Below are 18,305 nucleotides of genomic sequence, written 5' to 3'. Positions count from 1 at the left end.
GGGTGCCAAAAAAATGTATACACATTTTAAGAAAGGAAAAAAATGTATTAATATATACTGATAACAAAAGATGAATACAAGTCATGTTTGACTTCTGCAATTATAAGAGGTGCTCAAAGTGGTTACCATCAGCGTCCAGACACTTCTGATTATGGCGAACTAATGTTTGAGCAACGTTGACCAAAGTATTAACATCTCTTAAAATGTGCACATATTTTTTTGGCACCCCCGGTATTTTTAAATTATGTATCTCTTGCTCTGGTTTAAGCTTTATTTTCATCATTTATTTTTAATCACAAAATTGGGACAAAACTATTATAGAGTTGAGGAGAAGGAAATAGAAAACAAAACAAAACACTGTAAGATCTTTCAGGGAATCCAGCTGCCTTTTTTGTATCATTCTATGTACCTTTAACTTAAAAAAAAAAAAAAATAATGGTTTTTAATGGGAACCAGAGATATGGTTACAATTACATAGTCCGACACAAAAACCTGTTGGTGATCAGGAGTTGGAAGGTTACAAAATAATGAAGGTAACACTGGATGTAGAAGAAAAACTGTTCCAGAGCCTCAAGAGCCAGGCTCATATGGCCTCTCCTTGCGGTCCTGTCTGTGGTCACCTCTGGAGTCCATCTTGCCAGGGCCAAAGCCACCTCTGTCCGCACCACCCTGGCCCCCTTGGACACCCCCATGGTCCCTGCCTCAGCCTTGGTAGCTGCTCTGATCACAGCCTCCTCTGCTACCACAACAATCATCTCCATAGCTACCTCCCATATGAGAGCCTTCTGGTGCCCCTCCTGGGCCATCTGGTTTAGGGGCTTTGACTGGTTGCATTCATTCCTCCAAGAGAAGTTCATGCTCTCCCATGTAGGATTAGGACACGTCCAGTCCCCAGCTGGCTGCTGTACGCCCCCCCCCCCTTACCGAGTAATCTCCCCTGGGCCACAGCCACCACTGCCACCACCTTCACAGCCTCCACAGCCCATTGCCCTCCTTGCCCTCGGCCTCCATGCCCATTGCCACCACCCCAACTGAAGCCTGCTTGCCGAGTAGCAAATGAGACCGTGATAGGATTCCCAGAGAATTATTTACCATCAAACCAGTTAGTAGCTGCTTTAGCAGAAGGTGGGTCATCAAACGACACCATTGCCTCTCCCTTCAGCTTGCCTGTTTCCCTGTGTGTGTACATATTAATCATGGGCTGTCTTGTTCTCTTATTTGTCTTAATAATACCAATCTGCCTGAAGTAATCAGCCACAGACTCAATTGTAACATTCTTGCCCAGGCCTTGCACGAAGATGGTGTCATTGTCTGAATTATCCTGTTCAAAGACATGATGTGGTCCTTGGTCCCGAAGGCCACCAAATTTATTGAAGCCACCATGGTCACTTCCGCCCATGCCACCTCTTCCTCCAACAGCTACCTTGACTTCTGGGTTCATCGCCACCACTGCTGTAATTGTAACCACCACCACTGCCCTGGCTGTGGTCCCCTCAGTCCTGCTGGCCTCCCCCATAGCCACCACCCCACCTCTGGTCCTGACTGCTATAACTACCGCCACTGCTGCCACCGCTTATGGTGGGACTGATCTTGGCCGTAGTTCCCTCCACACCTCCACCGCCCCCTCCACTGCTCTTGTTGTACTGGGTCTGCTGTCCATAGCCCTGAGGAGGATTATAGGAGCTTTGCAGCTTTCCATAGCCTTGCTGTTGACCACCATAGCCAAACTGGGAACCATAGCCCCCACTGTGGGGCTGCCCATAGTTGCTGCTCTGAGAACCGCTACCACAACTTCCCAAGATGCTACTAGGAGCTGTGTCATGCAGGGTCTCTAGTCCCATGGTGAGGCCAAAAAGGAACACCCACGGAGCCATACATAGGGGAGTCATACCACTATACTCTCGCTGGAGGCTGGGTTGGAGACACAAGAAGCAGGAGTCACACAATCCGCAACCCGCCATCTGCTTCTCTGCCAGCCAAACAATCAACTCCACTTGCTAGCTGCAATCCGCTGTCTGCTTCTCTGCCAACCAACCACCCTCTTGCTAACTGCAATCCACCCTTGCTAGCTTAGCCATGGCAGTTATATTAGTGGCCAATGGCTAACTGGTTATAGGTGATGGCCAACTAGTCACAGCTGATGACCATCTACTACCCGAGCCAGCACCTTTCCACATGACGTCGAGAGCTTGGAAACTGCTCTCTGGGACTCTGTTTCCACAAGCTGGTTGCTGGCCATGGACAGGGTAGGACTGCTGCTCATAAGACGATTGAGAACTCAGGCCAATGCCATAGCCACCCACTGAGCCGTATCCTTGGGGAGCCGAATGAGTGCTATAGCCCGTGATCTGGGTCTGTCCATAAGAACTATAGCTGCTCTGGCCATAGCCTGAAGTGTCCGCTGACTGACTGTAACCACCATAATTCTACTGTCCATAGTGCTGACTGCTCTGCTGGTAATAGCCCTGTTCAGGCTGGGTGGGGCAGACCCCATAGCTTTGGGTTGCTTGTTGGGTACAGTCATTTGAGGCCATGTTGGCACAAGCGTGCACAGGTGGACACACAAAAAGATTCCAATACCACAGAGCACCGATGCCTCAAAGACTCTGTACCTTTAATTTTTTTGTCTTTCTGGAAAAACTAAATTGGAACTCTCTTTATGACTTCATTTCATTTTTTCCCATTGTAAAAAGGGCAAAAGCTTAATGTGTCACAGACTAAAGCTGCAAGGGCCAGATACCCGAGTCTTCCACTCACATTTTCCAAAGTCTGTGGTCTCAGACAGCAGCTGGAACTCAGTGGAACAAGTGAAGGGGGAATACTTAAAGGGGTGCAAAATGTCTTCTTTTGGTCTGTTTTAAAAATATGAATACTAAAGTATCAAAATAAGATATTCCTCCAGTTTATTTTTATCCTTTAACCAGGAAAAAGAAAAAAGAAAGAAGAAAGAAGAGGAAGAGGAGCAGGAGGAGGAGGAGAAAAGAAAGTACTCAGAGGCTAATCCAAGCCTTGATTTTCAGATACTGATGGTCTGGTCACTAGCAGCATCGGCCTCCCCTGGAAGCTTGGTACAATTGCAGTATCTCGGCTGCCCCTCCCACCCTTCCCTGCTTGAAATATGCATTTTAACAAGTTGCACTAGGGAGGTGTGTGCACATTACAGTTTGAAAGATGCTGCTCTAAGATACAGATGAGAGATTATAACTGAGAAAGTTCAAGTCAGTGGTTCTTAGCCTTGGCTTAGAATCATCTGGGAGCTTAAAAAAATTCTGATGACTGAGCCCCCACCCCAGAGTAATTAAAACAGGCTTTGGGGGCATAGTCTAGGCATGGATATATTTCAAAAGTGCCCCAGGTGATCTCAATGTGTAGCCAAGGCTCAGAACTGCAAATAAATGATGCGAGGAGTTGCTCAGCTGTCTGTCCACTACCAGGCACTGCCTCCTCCTGGCTTGGCTATGTGAGAAAAAGATGCACACACATACCCTCCACCATACTCTGTCAAATCCATGACTATTCACAGGATGGCCTAAGACAGAACCAGATATAACATAGCAGTACCTGGGGTGGGGGTGGATGTCATGCAGGGTGTCATGCGGGGTCTCAGCTCCCGCTCCCCACATAGGAACACAGGATTTGGTGAGGCCAAAAAGGAACAACAATGGAGCCATGGATAGGGGAGTAAAACCACTATATTCTTGCTGGCGGCTGGGCAAGACACACGAAATAGGAGCCACACCACCCGCAACTCGCCATCCGCTTTTCTACCTGCCAACCAGCCAACCAACAAACAGTCATGGCAGCTAATTGGCCAACCGGCTACAGCCAACGGCCAACCACCACCCTGAGCCAGCACCCCGACACGTGAGGCTGAGAGCCTAGAAACTGCTCTCTGGGACTCTGTCCCTACACTCTACCCCTCCAGGGTCTTGCCTCACAATCTATGCAACAAGCGTCTTCCGCAAGGGGCCCTGTGTCAGGAACCCAGCTCACGAGAAAAAGTTTCAGTCAAGTTCAAATAATGTCAGAGGGTGTCCCTCGATGTCCACCTACTACTTTCTGGGCACAGCCAGGGTTTCTCATAAACAAGAGTGCATTGGGTTTCGGTCTATTTTTTCTCGATCAACCCCTACTGCCACGAGATCACGCCACATCTATGCGCGTCTTACTCTCTGAGCCCAACGACCTCGCCCCCTTACTTTTGACTTAGGCTTCCAGGCCTTAACTTCTCAGACCTCCGGTCTTAACTTTCTTTGCCGCTGGCTTTCAACATCCCCTAGGGTGGCCATGGCAATTGTAACTTCATGGATCTGACGCCCCACATAAGGTGTAAGAATGGCAACCAAGGATCCAAAAGCACTTTCAGGGGCAGTATCCAAAACCAGATCTCTCATGCTGGCTGTAAAACACTCGTCATGTGGCCCCTGCATATTAGAGTTGAACATAGCATGTCTCATACCCATTTCACAGATTGATTAAATTCAGTATACGATTGCCATTTATTCACAGAGTCTGGCAGCTCACCAGCCTCTCCCCATACCGTGCATACCGCAGCAGTGAGCTACTCCATTAGAGTGTGGTTGCCCTGGTCTTGGGCCAACCTATGGCTATTCTGTAACCTTTGTCACAAGGACACATGCCTCATCACGGACGTTAGCTTTTCCATTTCACCTGGGGAGCAGAGAATGCTGTCTGCCCCCTTGTCATGCAGGTATTATGCGGCGTCTCTGGTCCCACTCCCCACATAAGAACGCAGGATGTGATGAGGCCAAAAAGGAACACCCACAGAGCCATAGATAGGGGAGTCATACCACTATAGTCTCACTGGTGGCTGGGTTGGAGACACAGGAAGCAGGAGCCACATGACCCGCAATTCGCTGTCCGCTTCTCTTTCAACCAACCTCACTTGCTAGCTGCAATCCACTCTTGCTAGCTCAGCCACCATCTTCTTGCTAGCCCCCATTTGCTGCTAGCATAGCTACGGCAGTTATATTAGTGGTCAATGGCTCACTGGTTACAGCTGACGGCCAACTAGCCACAGCTGATGGCCATCCAATCACAGTTGATGGCCATTTACTACCTGAGCCAGCACCTTTCCACGTGAGGCCGAGAGCCTGGAAACTGTTCTCTGGGGCTCTGTCCCCACACCCCTCATCCCATAAACATAGTAGCCAAGCCGAGACTGGCTCTCCGTGGTGCTGTTGGCACCGCCTCCCCAGCTCCTACAACTCAGTGGGAGTGTAAGGCATGTAGGTTGTGAACTCAGTCACAGCTGGGTTACTGGCAGCAACGCCCCTGGGGCCCAAAGGTTGCTCATGCTTTAATTTTTACTTCAAAATGAGCCGGGCTTGTGGTTTGGGAGCTACATTGTCTCCACTCGCAGCATCTGCCTCTGCCTCAGAGTCTCCACTGTGGGGCTCCTCCTCTAACAGGTGGATCCCAGCTTCCAACGCCTCCCACCAGGACACCTGGTCCTGTACTTGGGCTATTCCAGCAAGCACTTCCTCCGAGTTATAACAACACGGTTAGAACCTCCTCCAACTGGCGGTCCCAAGCTTCCAGCGCCTGCCCTCGGGGCTGCTGGTCCTGCAACTGAGCTATTTCATTAAGTGCATCCTTGTTGTGCAGGAGACCCTGCTCGCTCTGCCATTTGTCGTACGAGGTGGCCTGTGGGGTCTCTTGTGCTGCTCCCCACATAACAACGCAGGATATGACTAGGCCAAAAAGGAACACCTTCAGAGCCACAGAAAGGGGAGTCATACCACTATAGTCTCACTGGAGGCTGGATCCACACAACCTGCAACCTGCCGTCCGCTTCTCTGCTTGCCAACCAACCGAATGACCAACCAACGCAGCCTCAGCAGTTATATCAATGGCTAATTGGCTAACTGGTTACAGCTGACAGTCAATTAGCCACAGCTGACAGCCATCTACTACCTGAGCCAGCACTCCTCCACGTGAGGCCGAGAGCCTGGAAACTGCTCTCTGGGACTCTGTCCCCACACTCCACCTCTACAGGGTCTCGCCTCACAATTTACGTGACAGGCATCTTCCACGAGGGTCCCTGTGCCATATTAGCCTATCGGCACCTACGGATGGAAAGAAACAGTAGTCTTAGGAACCAACAATAGCAAATCCTTTCCATATGGGAGGATACATGCTGGCTTTTTGTCCTGGGAAAGGAGGGTCGCTGCCACTGGCACCTTTCCCAGTTTGTGGTACTGGGCATGGCAGTGCTTGGGGTCCCTTGCATAGTGTCAACATGTAACAGAACAGGGGACCCAATAATAGGCTACAGCAAGAGCACATAGTTTTCCTGCAAAATCATCCTGGTATCGGGACCTCCATATACTACAGTCACTTGCAGTGACCACTCAGCTACCACCCCTGGCGTCACTTGCACATCATGAGTCAAACCGGCCCCCCATGGGGCTATCAGGCCCAACCATGGACAGCAGGGGCTTTTCACTTGCCAGGGCCAAGTCCATTGCTGCCGTTCCCCTGCTTTCAAGCATGTGGGTGCTGGCAGCAAAATGTTTCCATTTCTGCCGTATCCTGGCTTTAACAGAGTCTCACTGGTGGTAACTTGTAATTGAATGGCAGCGGCCGTTCGATGTAGCAGAGCTTCTACTGGTGCGGGCCCTCCCTTCCGTGGTCTCTCATTCAGGATTCTCAGGACGTCCCATAGACGCGAGGCCCAGTCAAGCATCGTGAAAGGGTGTTTTGACACCCGGAGGCCTTGCTTCAAAAGGCCGTTGTAGCGTTCAATCATGCCAGCTGCTTGTGGATTGTAAGGGGTATGAAACAACCATTGTACATCCATCCTGGCAGCCCAGTGCTGCACTTCTTGCCCCGTAAAATGGGTACCCCTGTCACTTTCAATGACTTGGGGGCGCCCATAGAGGGCGCACAGCCATGTAAGGGCAACCACTGTATGCCGCTGATCCGCAGCCGGACAGGGCCAAGCAAACATCAACCCCATAGCAGTGTCCACTGATGTGAATGCATACATCGAATTGCGGGCCTTAGGCAAGGGTCCAATGTAATCCACTTGCCAGTGAGTGAGGGGCACCCTCCCTCGCGTAATCTGCTGTGTCTCCCAGGGGAGCCTCCGCCTTTGGGGGCTGTCCTTCTTTGTAGGACAAGGGCTCCAAGTCCTTCCCTCCAGGCAGAGCGCTTGGCTCAGCCTGGACTACAAGCTCCACAGGCCACAGGACCTGTTGTAGCTCTGTGTTCAAAGGGCTTGAACTAACGGTGCTACGTTGCTCCAAGTAGGCACCCCCCTTGGCGAGGGTGGTGGTCTGTGCCACCCCCGTTTTGGGTCCCTGGGTCCACATACGGACCCACCCCTGGACGCCATAGGTTGTTCGAACCAACACCCATGCTGTTCCTGTGATGGCTTCTGTGGCCACTAGGGCTGCGCATACAGCAATCAGCTGTTTCTCTATTAGAGAGTAGTGGACTTCTGCTCCTTTCCACAATTGGGACCAAAATCCCACTGGCAACTGGAGATGCTCCTGCCGTTGCCAGAGGCCCCATCCGTACCCCTCTTGGGTTACGTGAACATCAAGTTCAAATGGGCGGCCGGGGTCCACTACTTGCAGAGCCTGTGCCTGCTGCACTGCCCATTTTGTGGCAACGAAGTCTTGCTCTATAGCCTCTGTCCAATCCCATGAGGCCCCCTTTTTTATCATGTTATACAAGGGCCTTGCCATTTGTGCTAAATGGGGTACAAACGCCCGCCAATATCCTAGCAGTCCCAAATATGTCTGCAGTTGGGAGACCTTGGTCGGCCAGGGAAAAGCTTGCATTTGGTCAATAATCACCTCAGGTATGACCTTTGTCTTACCCGACCACACCACCCAAAAACTTGACAGATAAGCCAGGGCCTTGGACCTTTTCCTCATTCACCGCCCAGCCATGTGACTTCAGGCAGCAGAGAAGAGAGGGAGTTGCTTGATGTAAATCTGAAAGAGAAGCTGATTGACATAATGAAACAAGGCCACAGAGGATGGGCGATCCCACTGTGCCAAATCCTGGGCCACGAGCCCGTGGCAGATAGTGGGGCTGTGCAAGTATCCTTGCGGAAGGACTTGAAAAGTCCACTGCTGCCCATCCCAAATAAAAGCAAACTGCTCTTGAAACTTGGGTGCAATGTCAATGGAGAAAAAAGCATTGGCCAAGTCCACTACATAGTGATATGTCCCCAGGCGGACAGTCAGACGATCCATTAAATCGTTAATTGAAGGCACTGCAGCGTGCAAGGATGACGTCACCTTATTTAACTCCCTATAGTCCACAGTCATTCACCAGGTCCCATCTGGCTTCTTGACAGGCCATACTGGGGAGTTAAAGGGAATGTGCGTTGGCCTCACAATATGTGCCTTCTTCAATTCCAATATTGTATGACCAATCTCCTCCTGCCCTCCTGGCAGGTGGTACCGTCGCACTGTAACCACGCACCAGGGCTGTGGCAACACTTGAGGAGGGTGGTGAGCATGCCCGCGTGTCACCGCTTTCACCACCCGGATCCAGAAACGGAACTCTCCTACCGACGTCTGTAAGCTGAGGCCATGTAGCATGTCCATCCCTAGAATATACTCTGGAATTGGGAAGACATACACCTTGTAGGTACGAGGGGGAAGCCTTCCTATACCCTGTGGTAAGGAAACAGCTTTTACAGTCACAGTCTTTCCCCTGTAGCCATCAATGCAGATTACTGGTCGGGGGAACAGTTCTGGGTTCCCATAAATAAGACTGCAGTCTGCACCAGTGTCCACTAGGGCTAAAACACTCTGCACATTAGAAGGGGACCAATGTATGGACAGTTCCACCTGGGGCCTCCGGTCCCTGCTCGTGCCCTCTGACCGGGTACCTTGGTTCCACCCCTAATCAAGCTGAGAGGAGTCAGCCTCAAGTGGCTGCATGAAGTCCTAGAGGGACACGGGTTGCGCTTTCCCAGACTTCTCCGTTAGGCTTCTCCGGAATTGCTGTTCCTGACGCAACTGTTTGCAAAGCTCCAACAAGAGTGTATTGGGTTGTAGGTCTATTTTCTTCCTATCAACCCCTGCTGCCAAGAGATCACACCACATCTGTGCGCGTGTTACTCTCTGAGGCCCGCGACCTCGCCCCTTTACTTTTGAGTTGGGCTTCCAGGTCTCAACTGTGCAGAACTCCTGTCTTAACTTACTTTGCCTCTAGCTTTCAACATCTCCTAGGGTGGCCATGGCAGTTGTAACTTCATGGATCCGCCGCCCCACATAACACATAAGGCATAAGAATGGCGACCAAGGATCCAAAAGCACTCGCAGGTGCAATATCCAAAACCAGATTTCTCATGCTGGCTGTAAAAAGCTCGTCATCCGGCCCCTGCATATTAGGGTTGAAAATAGCATGTCTCATACCCATTTCACGGATGATTTGCGTAAGTTCCATATATGACTGCCATTGACTCACAGGGTCTGGCAGCTCACCAGCCTGCCCCCATACTGTGCATACCGCAACAGTGAGCCATGCCATTAGAGTGTGGTCACCCTGGTCTTGGGCCAACCTATGGCAGTTCTATAACCTTTATCGCAGGGACTGATGCACTGTCACAAAGGCTAGCTTTTCCGTCTCAGCTGGGGAGCAGAGAATGTTGTCTGCTCCCTCATCCCATAAACGTAGTAGCCAAGCCAAGACTGGCTCTCCAGGGCGCTGTCTGTACCGCCTCCCCAGCTTCTTTTGTTTCAAGATTGGCCGGGCTTGGGGGTTGGGAGCTACATTGTCTCCACTAGCTTCCTCCACCTGTGCCTCTGAGTCTCCATTGTGGAGCCCCTCTTCTAACAGGCGGACCCTAGCTTCCAGCGCCCCCAACAGGGACACTTGGTCTGGCACGTGGGCTATTTCATTAGGCATATTTTCCGTGTTGAGACTCAAGGCCGTGAGGAACTTCCAGCCCACGCAGCCAGCTATAACCTTTGCCTCCTCCAGCAACCGCTCAGCCAGAGTCGGCAGGGCCCTCTCCACGCTGGCCGGAGAGCCATCCATGTCCTCCCACCCCTCCTTGGGGGTCCAACTCCTGAGTACAGTGGCCACTGGGCACCACACACTGTGTGGGGGCCACACATCCTTCTGCCCATAGCCAGACTCCATTCCTACCTGGATGGAATCCTGCTTGCCATGCCAGGCATCCGATTGGGTGGAGGCCTCATTGCAAGATGTCCGCAACCCTCGGAGGCTACAGCAGCATCACATTACTAAAAGGAAGGTGATGCCTTCTATGGTCAGGAGGGAGGTGTACCACCCGGAGGCTCGAGTCTCCCAGGCAGACCTCCCCTCCCATTCCCGGTGCAATGCCTCTTGGGCCTTCTGAAACTGAACTTTTACACGCACACACTGCTCCACCATGCTTCGGTAGGTTTTGGCCGGCACCATACCCTGCTCGCTGTGCCATTTGTCGTGCGGGGCGGCCTGCAGGGTCTCAACTCCCGCTCCCCTCCTAAGAACGCAGGATATGGTGAGGCCAAAAAGGAACACCCACGGAGCCATAAGTAGGGGAGTCATACCACTATAGTCTCACTGGAGGCTGGAGTCACACGACCTTCAACCTGCTGTCTGCTTCTCTGCCTGCCAACTGACCAACCAACACAGCAGCGGCAGTTATATCAGTGGCTAATTGGCTAACTGGTTACAGCTGATGGCCAATTAGCCACAGCTGATGGCCATCTACCACCCAAGCCAGCACCTTTCCACGTGCGGCCGAGAACCTGGAAACTGCTTTCTGAGACTCTGTCACCACAGACTCTGTCCCCACAGTGGATTACTCCATACTTGTCATGTAGGGTGCCATGTGGGGTTCTCTGGTCCCGCTCCCCACATAAGAACTCAGGACATAGTGAGGCCAAAAAGGAACACCCATGGAGCCATAGATAGGGGAGTCATACTACTGTAGTCTCGCTGGTGACTGGGTTGGAGATACAAGAAGCAGGAGCCACACGATCCACAATCCACCGTCCGCTTCTCTGCCAACCAATCTCACTTGCTAATTGCAATCTGTCTGTCTGAAATTTGCAATCCGCACTCCACCGCTTGCTAGCTCAGCCACCATCTTCTTGCTAGCCCCCATTTTTCTGCTAGCGTAGCTACAGCAGTTATATTAGTGGCCAATGGCTCACTGGTTACAGCTGACGGCCCACTAGCCACAGTTGATGGCTATTTACTACCCAAGTGAGCACCTTTCCATGCGAGGGCGAGAGCCTGGAAACTGTACTCCTGGCTCTGTCCCCACAATACTCCTTTGGAACAAACCCACCACATGGAGGCCTATTCAGGTTCCAGGGAGAAATGTAATTAAAAGACCCAATTTTCAGGGGTTATCACTTTGTGAGGGGTGTACATGTCTATTACATTGTTTTGTACATGTGAAACTAATAAAAATATAATAAATGAAAAAAAAAGACTCAATCTTCGAGTTATAAAGTAAATCTCTTTTGATTAAAGACATGTTCTATTTTGTGGGCCACAGGAAATGCTAATGTGTGTTGAAAAGTGAGAATATTAAAATTTGCTTCCCAAAGACACTGGACAGCTTCAGTTGTATCCAGCAATGCTTTCCTCAAATGTGGTTTGAGAATTTAATCAAAACGGACAGCATGATCACTGGGTAATCAATCAGTCACATTTCTTCGTTTTATAAACTAGGAAAGACAGAATAAAATAAGGTTGACAGAAGGTGTGCACGTTTGAAATACTTTCGTGTGAGCCCTTCATGACTGCCAAATGTTAGCCTCTTGAGGCATAAATTAATTTTCCACAAATGCATGCTGGGTTGTGTCTGGATTCTGCTCCAGTGAGCAGTAAGTGTTAGACTTTTGGACAAAGGCTTAAAGAATGACATCTCTCTGACTTGCTGTGGTCTTTATCCATGAGCAGAATGTTTTTCTTGGAATGGATTTCCATGAGGGTTTCGGACACAATTCTGGTCATGTGTGTGGGCCTTGCAAGTCACTTTTATGAAGACAGAGTGGCAGCTGTAGGGTGAGAAGGCATGCTCTTCACCCATGAGTGTGTGTGCCCAGTCAATCACCAAGACGGCTGTGCACGGCCTCACCTGGTACTGCTGCCCGGTGCAGAGGATGAGGTGGTCATAGAGCACGATTTCTTCTTGAGAAACCACGACATGCTTGGCTGCTCGGTCTATGGCAGTCATTCTACCAACCACCACATTGACCCAGGAGCACAGCGACATCAACGCGTGATCTTTATCATTAAAACAGTGGCTGCAGAGAGAGAGAGGCTCCATCAGTGACATTTGAGCAGCTGACAGCGGGCATTAATTAGACATCTGGTGAGCTGGTTCAAGTTCCCTAGTGGGCCGAGTCTGTGCTCTTGCTGTGAGTTTACCAGGACCAAGGCTACATACTAGGAGATTTTTTCATTATGAGATAGTCACAAATTGACATCTTCCCATTAAAGCTAAATTGTTCTGCCTGGCATAGGCCAGTCCACAACAGGGAAGGAGGAGTGTGTGTGTGTGTGTGTGAAGTCATTAATATATACCGTTTTTTTCTGCTTCAATTTCATGGTGGGTGTAAATTTACTTTAGCTGTTGGATTGTCATAATGACCACAGACTGAAAGGGAATGAGGAAGAAGAAAGTGACATCAGTCAGGATTGCCAAAGGCAGGGGTCAAGGTCCTGAATATTGAGAACCCTTCCTATTTGCTAACGCTTTTTAATACATGACTGATTCTTAAAAAATGACTGTATGGATCTGTGCCAAAACAACAAACATTTTACTTAGAGAAGATGTCAGTTAGGGAATTATGTTCATAGCAAGTAATAGCCCTGGAGACTTTGGATTCACTCTGCAGGGCAAAGAAGATTTATGGGACTGGTACTTCTTTTTGTTGTTGTTGTTGTTGTTGTTGTTTGGTCTTTTGAGATTGGTTTTATTCACTTAGCATAATATTTTCAAGGGTTTCCCACACTGTAGCATGTATCGGTACTTCATTTCTTTTTATGCTAAATAATAGTCCATTGTATGGGTATACTACAGGGACTGGTACTTCTGTGAACAGCAGGTCCAGGGTGGATGGGTTTTCTTGTCTGCATTCCATCTGAGTTTGAGCACTCTACTACAATGTGAGAAAATTGGGTTTCTTGTGGCTTTGGGTTTATTGAAAGAGTTTTGTGAGGGTTGCTTCTAGAACTTTCTGACCTCCTGTATTTGAGCCTCTTAGTGATCCTATTCTGAGATCATTACAGGAGTGTAGAGGGGCAGAATAGTAAGTGCTTCATTTAAATCAAGTCTTCACTATGTCAAGGTCTGTGTCCCTGCTCTGTCACCAATGACATGACCCTGGGGACCCTGCATCTCCTTTCAATACTCCAGTTTTCTCACTTCTCAACATGGGATAATTTTCCTCCCTACATGACACAATCACTGCAAGAGATGAATGTGAGAATGTAAGAGATGCTGTTTTATCAAGTGGATGCATATATGAAGGGTATTATTCTAAATACTATTAATGATACATAATCCTGTTTACTTTCCTTGGAGGCAAACAGGACTAAAGTGGTAATGGGAAAACATTTTTTTCTTTTTGATCCACTCATGAATCTGCTCTCACCACACAAAAAGAATTCTAGTAATGGATGTACATTAGACCCTGTTATTGGACCTGTGAAAGAGACGGGAGCTGTGGGCTTTGTGTCTCTCCATGAAACAGCACTTAAACACAAGAAAATGTCTTCTTAACACGAAAAGAAAATTGGGAGATGGACCGTCACAGGAAAATAATAGAGAGGGAGATGAAATCCTTTTTTAAAAGACCATTTTGGTAGCTTTACAGGAAAACAGGAAACTTCATTGATTTTGTACATTCAATGTACAAAACCCACAAAGGATTGTTCTTATTTGCAAAGCAGTCTCTTCTTAATAAAAACAGTACTGTCAGTCATCCAAGAAGAGGAAAAATTAAATACAGTTAGTGCACAAGGATTATCAGTGTTATGAGGATTTTCTCAAAGATAAAAGTCTCAGGGGAAATTTGGGGAAAGCTAAGACAATGTTATTTTTAATGACAGTAGGATAGTAGTGTTGATAATGTCAGAATGCGTACCTCAGAGTTAAAATTTGAAGCTCTGTCCAGTGGGAACTGGCACTTGGGAACACTTGTTTTTTAGGAACCTTAGGAAACATTCAAGAATGTGGGGTGTTGCTTTTACAGTCTGTTACTATGTTGAATGAGATTTCTCAGTTTAAAATATCACTTAGGAGGTGATTACTATTAGTTCTGGATATTACTATCCATTCTGGATCTTCCTTCATTTACTTCTCAGGTAAGTGAAACTGGACAGTGGAAACTACAAGTGACAGTTTTCCAAAATTATTTCCTAAGCAGAGTTAGTGAGCATTAAGATTCTAACATGGCCGGGACTGTCTCATGGCTTGAATAAAAGAGAAATACCTCTACTAGGGTTCTCTGGAAAAGACAGAAGGAACCAAAGAAGGAATATCAATGAAACATCATGTTTTTCAAGAGAATTTGATCCTGACTTGAAATAATGTGAAAGGTTGTCTTCATAGAACATTCTGGAAACAGGTAATAAAAAAAAGCAGAAATGAAAGATGGGAAAATTTCTGGAAGAGGACATATGTGAAGTGACCTGCTTGTTCAAAGTTGCAGTGCCCCCGCAGCTGGTGTCAGAGACTTAGCACAAAGCTCCAGGAGCAAAATTAGGAGCAAACCACAGGAAAGCAAATATAAGTATGATAGAGAGAGACCTGCACTTCATGGAACCAGTGCCCTTCAGAAATGGAAAGAACGTCAGAGGGTTTCACAAAGGATTTATCATGACACTCTTAGAAGAAGGAGCATCACAATTAACTTTAGGTTATTCAGCGATGATTGTCCAATTGGTGGATTTCTCCTGCTTCCTGTTTCTCCTCCCCTCCCACTGCACCTTTTTCTCTGCTGCATTCCAGGCATGTCATTAGCACCTCCACCAGACCCTGGACAGGGCTGGAGAAAGAAGACAAAAATTGGCTGTTCAAAAAAATAGTAACAATAATAAATGAAAACACTGGTTAGGGTGAAGTTCAGAATTTGCTTTTATTTATCTATTTATTTTATTATTTTTTAAAGTTTATTGGGGTGACAATTGTTAGTAAAATTATAGATTTCAGGTGTACAATTCTGTATTACATCATCTATAAATCCCACTGTGTGTTCACCACGCAGAGTCAGTTGTCCTTCCATCACCACATATTTGTTCCCACTTACCCTCATCTCCCACCCCCCACCCCCCTTACCCTCTGGTAACCACTAAACTATTGTCTGTGTTGATGAGTTTTTGTTTCTCATTTGTTTGTCTTGTTCTTTTGTTGTTTTTGGTTTATATACCACATATCAGTGAAATCATATGGTTCTCTGCTTTTTCTGTCTGATTTATTTCGCTTAGCATTATAAACTCAAGATCCATGCATGTTGTCACAAATGCTCCTATTTCATCTTTTCTTATTGCCGAATAGTATTCCATTGTGTATATATACCACAACTTCTTTATCCATTCATCTATCGAAGGACATTTTGATTGTTTCCATGTCTTGGCTACTGTAAACAAAGCTGCAATGAACATTGGAGCACACATGTCTTTACGAATCAATGCTTTCAGATTTTTTTGGTAGATACCCAGAAGAGGGATTGCTGGGTCATATGGTAATTCTATTCGTAATTTTTTGAGGAACCTCCACACTGCCTTCCATAGCAGCTGCACCAATCTGCATTCCCACCAACAGTGTATGAGGGTTCCTTTTTCTCCACAGCCTCTCCAACACTTGTTACTATTTGTATTGTGATGATAGCCATTCTAACTGGGGAGAGGTGATATATCATTGTGGTTTTTATTTGAATTTCTGTGGGGACAGAGCCAGGAGTGCAGTTTCCAGGCTCTCCGCCTCACGTGGAAAGGTGCTGGCTCAGGTAGTAAATGGCCATCAACTTTGATTGAATAGCCATCAGCTGTGGCTAGTTGGCCGTCCGCTGTAACCAGTAAGTCATTGGCCACTAATATAACTGCTGTGGCTACGCTAGCAGCAAGTAGAGGCTAGCAAGAAGATGGTGGCTGAGCCAGCAAGCAGCGGAGTGAGGGTTGCGGACTGTGTGGCTCCTGTTTCCTGTGTCTCCAACCCAGCTGCCAGCGAGAATATAGTGGCATGACTACCCTAACTATAGCTCGGTGGGTGTTCCTTTTTGGCCTCACCATGTCCTGCGTTCTTATGTGGGGAGTGGGAGCAGAGACCCTGCAGGCCACCCCGCGTGACAATTTCTCTGATGATTAGTGATGTTGAGCATTTTTTCATATATCTACTTGCCATTCACATGTCCTCTTTGGAGAAATGTCTCTTCAACTCCTCTGCCCATTTTTCAATTGGGTTGTTTGGTTTTTTGTTGTTGAGTTGCATGAGTTCTTTGTATATCTTAGATATTAGCCCCTTATTGGAGGCACTGTTTGCAAAAATCTTCTCCCATTCAGTTGGTTGCTTCTTTATTTTGTCGATGGTTTCTTTTGTTGTGCAGAAGCTTTTAAGTTTGATATAGTCCCATTCATTTATTTTAGCTTTCACTTCCCTTGCCTTTGGAGTCAAATTCATAAAACGCTCTTTGAACGCAAGGTCCATAAGTTTAGTACCTATGTTTTCTTCTATGCAGTTTATTATTTCAGGTCTTATGCTTAAGTCTTTGATCCATTTTGAATTAATTTTGGTACATGGTGAACAGATAGCAATCCAGTTTCATTCTTTTGCACGTGGCTTTCCAATTCTCCCAGCACCATTTATTGAAGAGGCTGTCTTTTCTCCATTGTATGTTTTTTGCTTCTTTGTCAAAAATTTCTGTCCATATTTATGTGGTTTTATTTCTGGGTTCTCAATTCTATTCCATTGATCTATGTGTCTGTTTTTCTGCCAATACCATGCTGTTTTGATTATTATAGCCCCGTAGTACAAGGTAAAGTCAGGGAGTGTGATACCTCCAGTATTGTTCTTTTTCCTTAAGATTGCTTTGGCTATTTGGGGTCTTTTGTGGTTCCAAACAAATCTGATGATTTTTTTGTTCTATTTCTTTAAAAAATGCCATTGGGATTTTGATGGGGATTGCATTGAGTCTGTATATAGCTTTGGGTAATATGGCCATTTTAACTATGTTGATTCTTCCAATCCATGAGCACGGAATGTCTTTCCATTTCTTTGCGTCTTCTTCAATTTCTTTCAAAAATGTCTTATAGTTTTCAGCATATAGGTCCTTCACATCCTTGGTTAAGTTTATTCCTAGGTATTTTATTCTTTTTGCTGCAATTGCAAAAGGAATTTTTTAAAATTCTTTTTCTAAGATTTCATTGTTAGTATATAGGAATGCAATGAACTTTTGTACGTTGCTTTTGTAGCCGGCAACTTTACTGTATTCATTGATTGTTTCTAGTAGCTTTTTGGTGGAGTCTTTAGGGTTTTTTTTATATATAGCATCATGTAATCTGGAAAGAGTGACAATTTAACTTCTTCATTTCCAATTTGGATGCCTATTATTTCTCTCTCTTTCCTGATTGCTCTGGCAAGGACTTCCAACACTATGTTGAAAAGCAGAGGTGACAGGGAACAGCCCTGTTGTGTACCTGAAGGTAGAGCAAAGGGCTTCAGTTTTTTTTACCATTAATTGTGAGAATAGTTGAGGGTTTGTCACATATGGCCTTTATTTCCTTCTATACCTATTTTATTAACTGTTTTAATCATAAATGGATGTTGTATCTTGTCAAATGCTTTTTCTGCATCAATTGATATGACTTTTGTCCTTTATTTTGTTTATGTGATGTATCACATTGATGGATTTGTGGATGTTGAACCGTCCTTGTGCCCCAGGGATGAACCCCACTTGGTCGTGATGAATAATCTTTTTAATGCATTGTTGCATTTCGATTTGCTAGAATTTTGTTTAGGATTGTTGCATCTGTATTCATCAGAGATATTGGTCTGTAGTTTTCTTTTTTTGTGCTGTCCTTCCCAGGTTTTGGTATCAGGGTAATGTTGGCCTCACAAATTGAGTTGGAGAGTACAGTCTCTTCTTCAATTTTTTGGAAGAGTTTGAGCAGGATTGGTATTAGATCCTCTTTGAAGGTTTGGTAGAATTCACTAGTGAAGCCATCTGGTCCCAGACTTTTGCTTTTGGGAAGGTTCTGGATGACTGATTCAATTTCGTTATTGGTGATTGGTTAGTTTAGATTTTCCAATTCTTCATGGTTCAGCCTAGGAAGACTATATGTTTCTA

The 18,305-nt window shown here is 46.7% G+C and overlaps 1 protein-coding gene and 1 pseudogene across 4 annotated transcripts in view; both read right to left on the bottom strand.

Moving 5' to 3' along the window:
- CFAP61 (cilia and flagella associated protein 61) overlaps window positions 1-18,305 on the bottom strand; it is a 332,957-nt gene that overhangs the window by 101,324 nt on the left and 213,328 nt on the right. For all 4 annotated transcript variants that reach the window (XM_019712531.3, XM_074317335.2, XM_074317333.2 and 1 more), the window contains exon 20: window positions 12,092-12,260. In XM_019712531.3, coding sequence (XP_019568090.2) covers window positions 12,092-12,260 — 169 coding nt within the window. The remainder of the gene's footprint in view (window positions 1-12,091; window positions 12,261-18,305) is intronic.
- Window positions 518-2,534, bottom strand: LOC109435015 (RNA-binding protein FUS-like; annotated as a pseudogene).

This window comes from Rhinolophus sinicus, chromosome 13, assembly GCF_057876585.1.
Source record: "Rhinolophus sinicus isolate RSI-liver-muscle chromosome 13, RSI-T2T, whole genome shotgun sequence".
In the NCBI taxonomy this organism is placed as follows: Eukaryota; Metazoa; Chordata; class Mammalia; order Chiroptera; family Rhinolophidae; genus Rhinolophus; species Rhinolophus sinicus.
The sequence above is the reverse complement of the archived record's forward strand: the minus strand, read 5'-3'. Positions and strand labels throughout refer to the sequence as shown.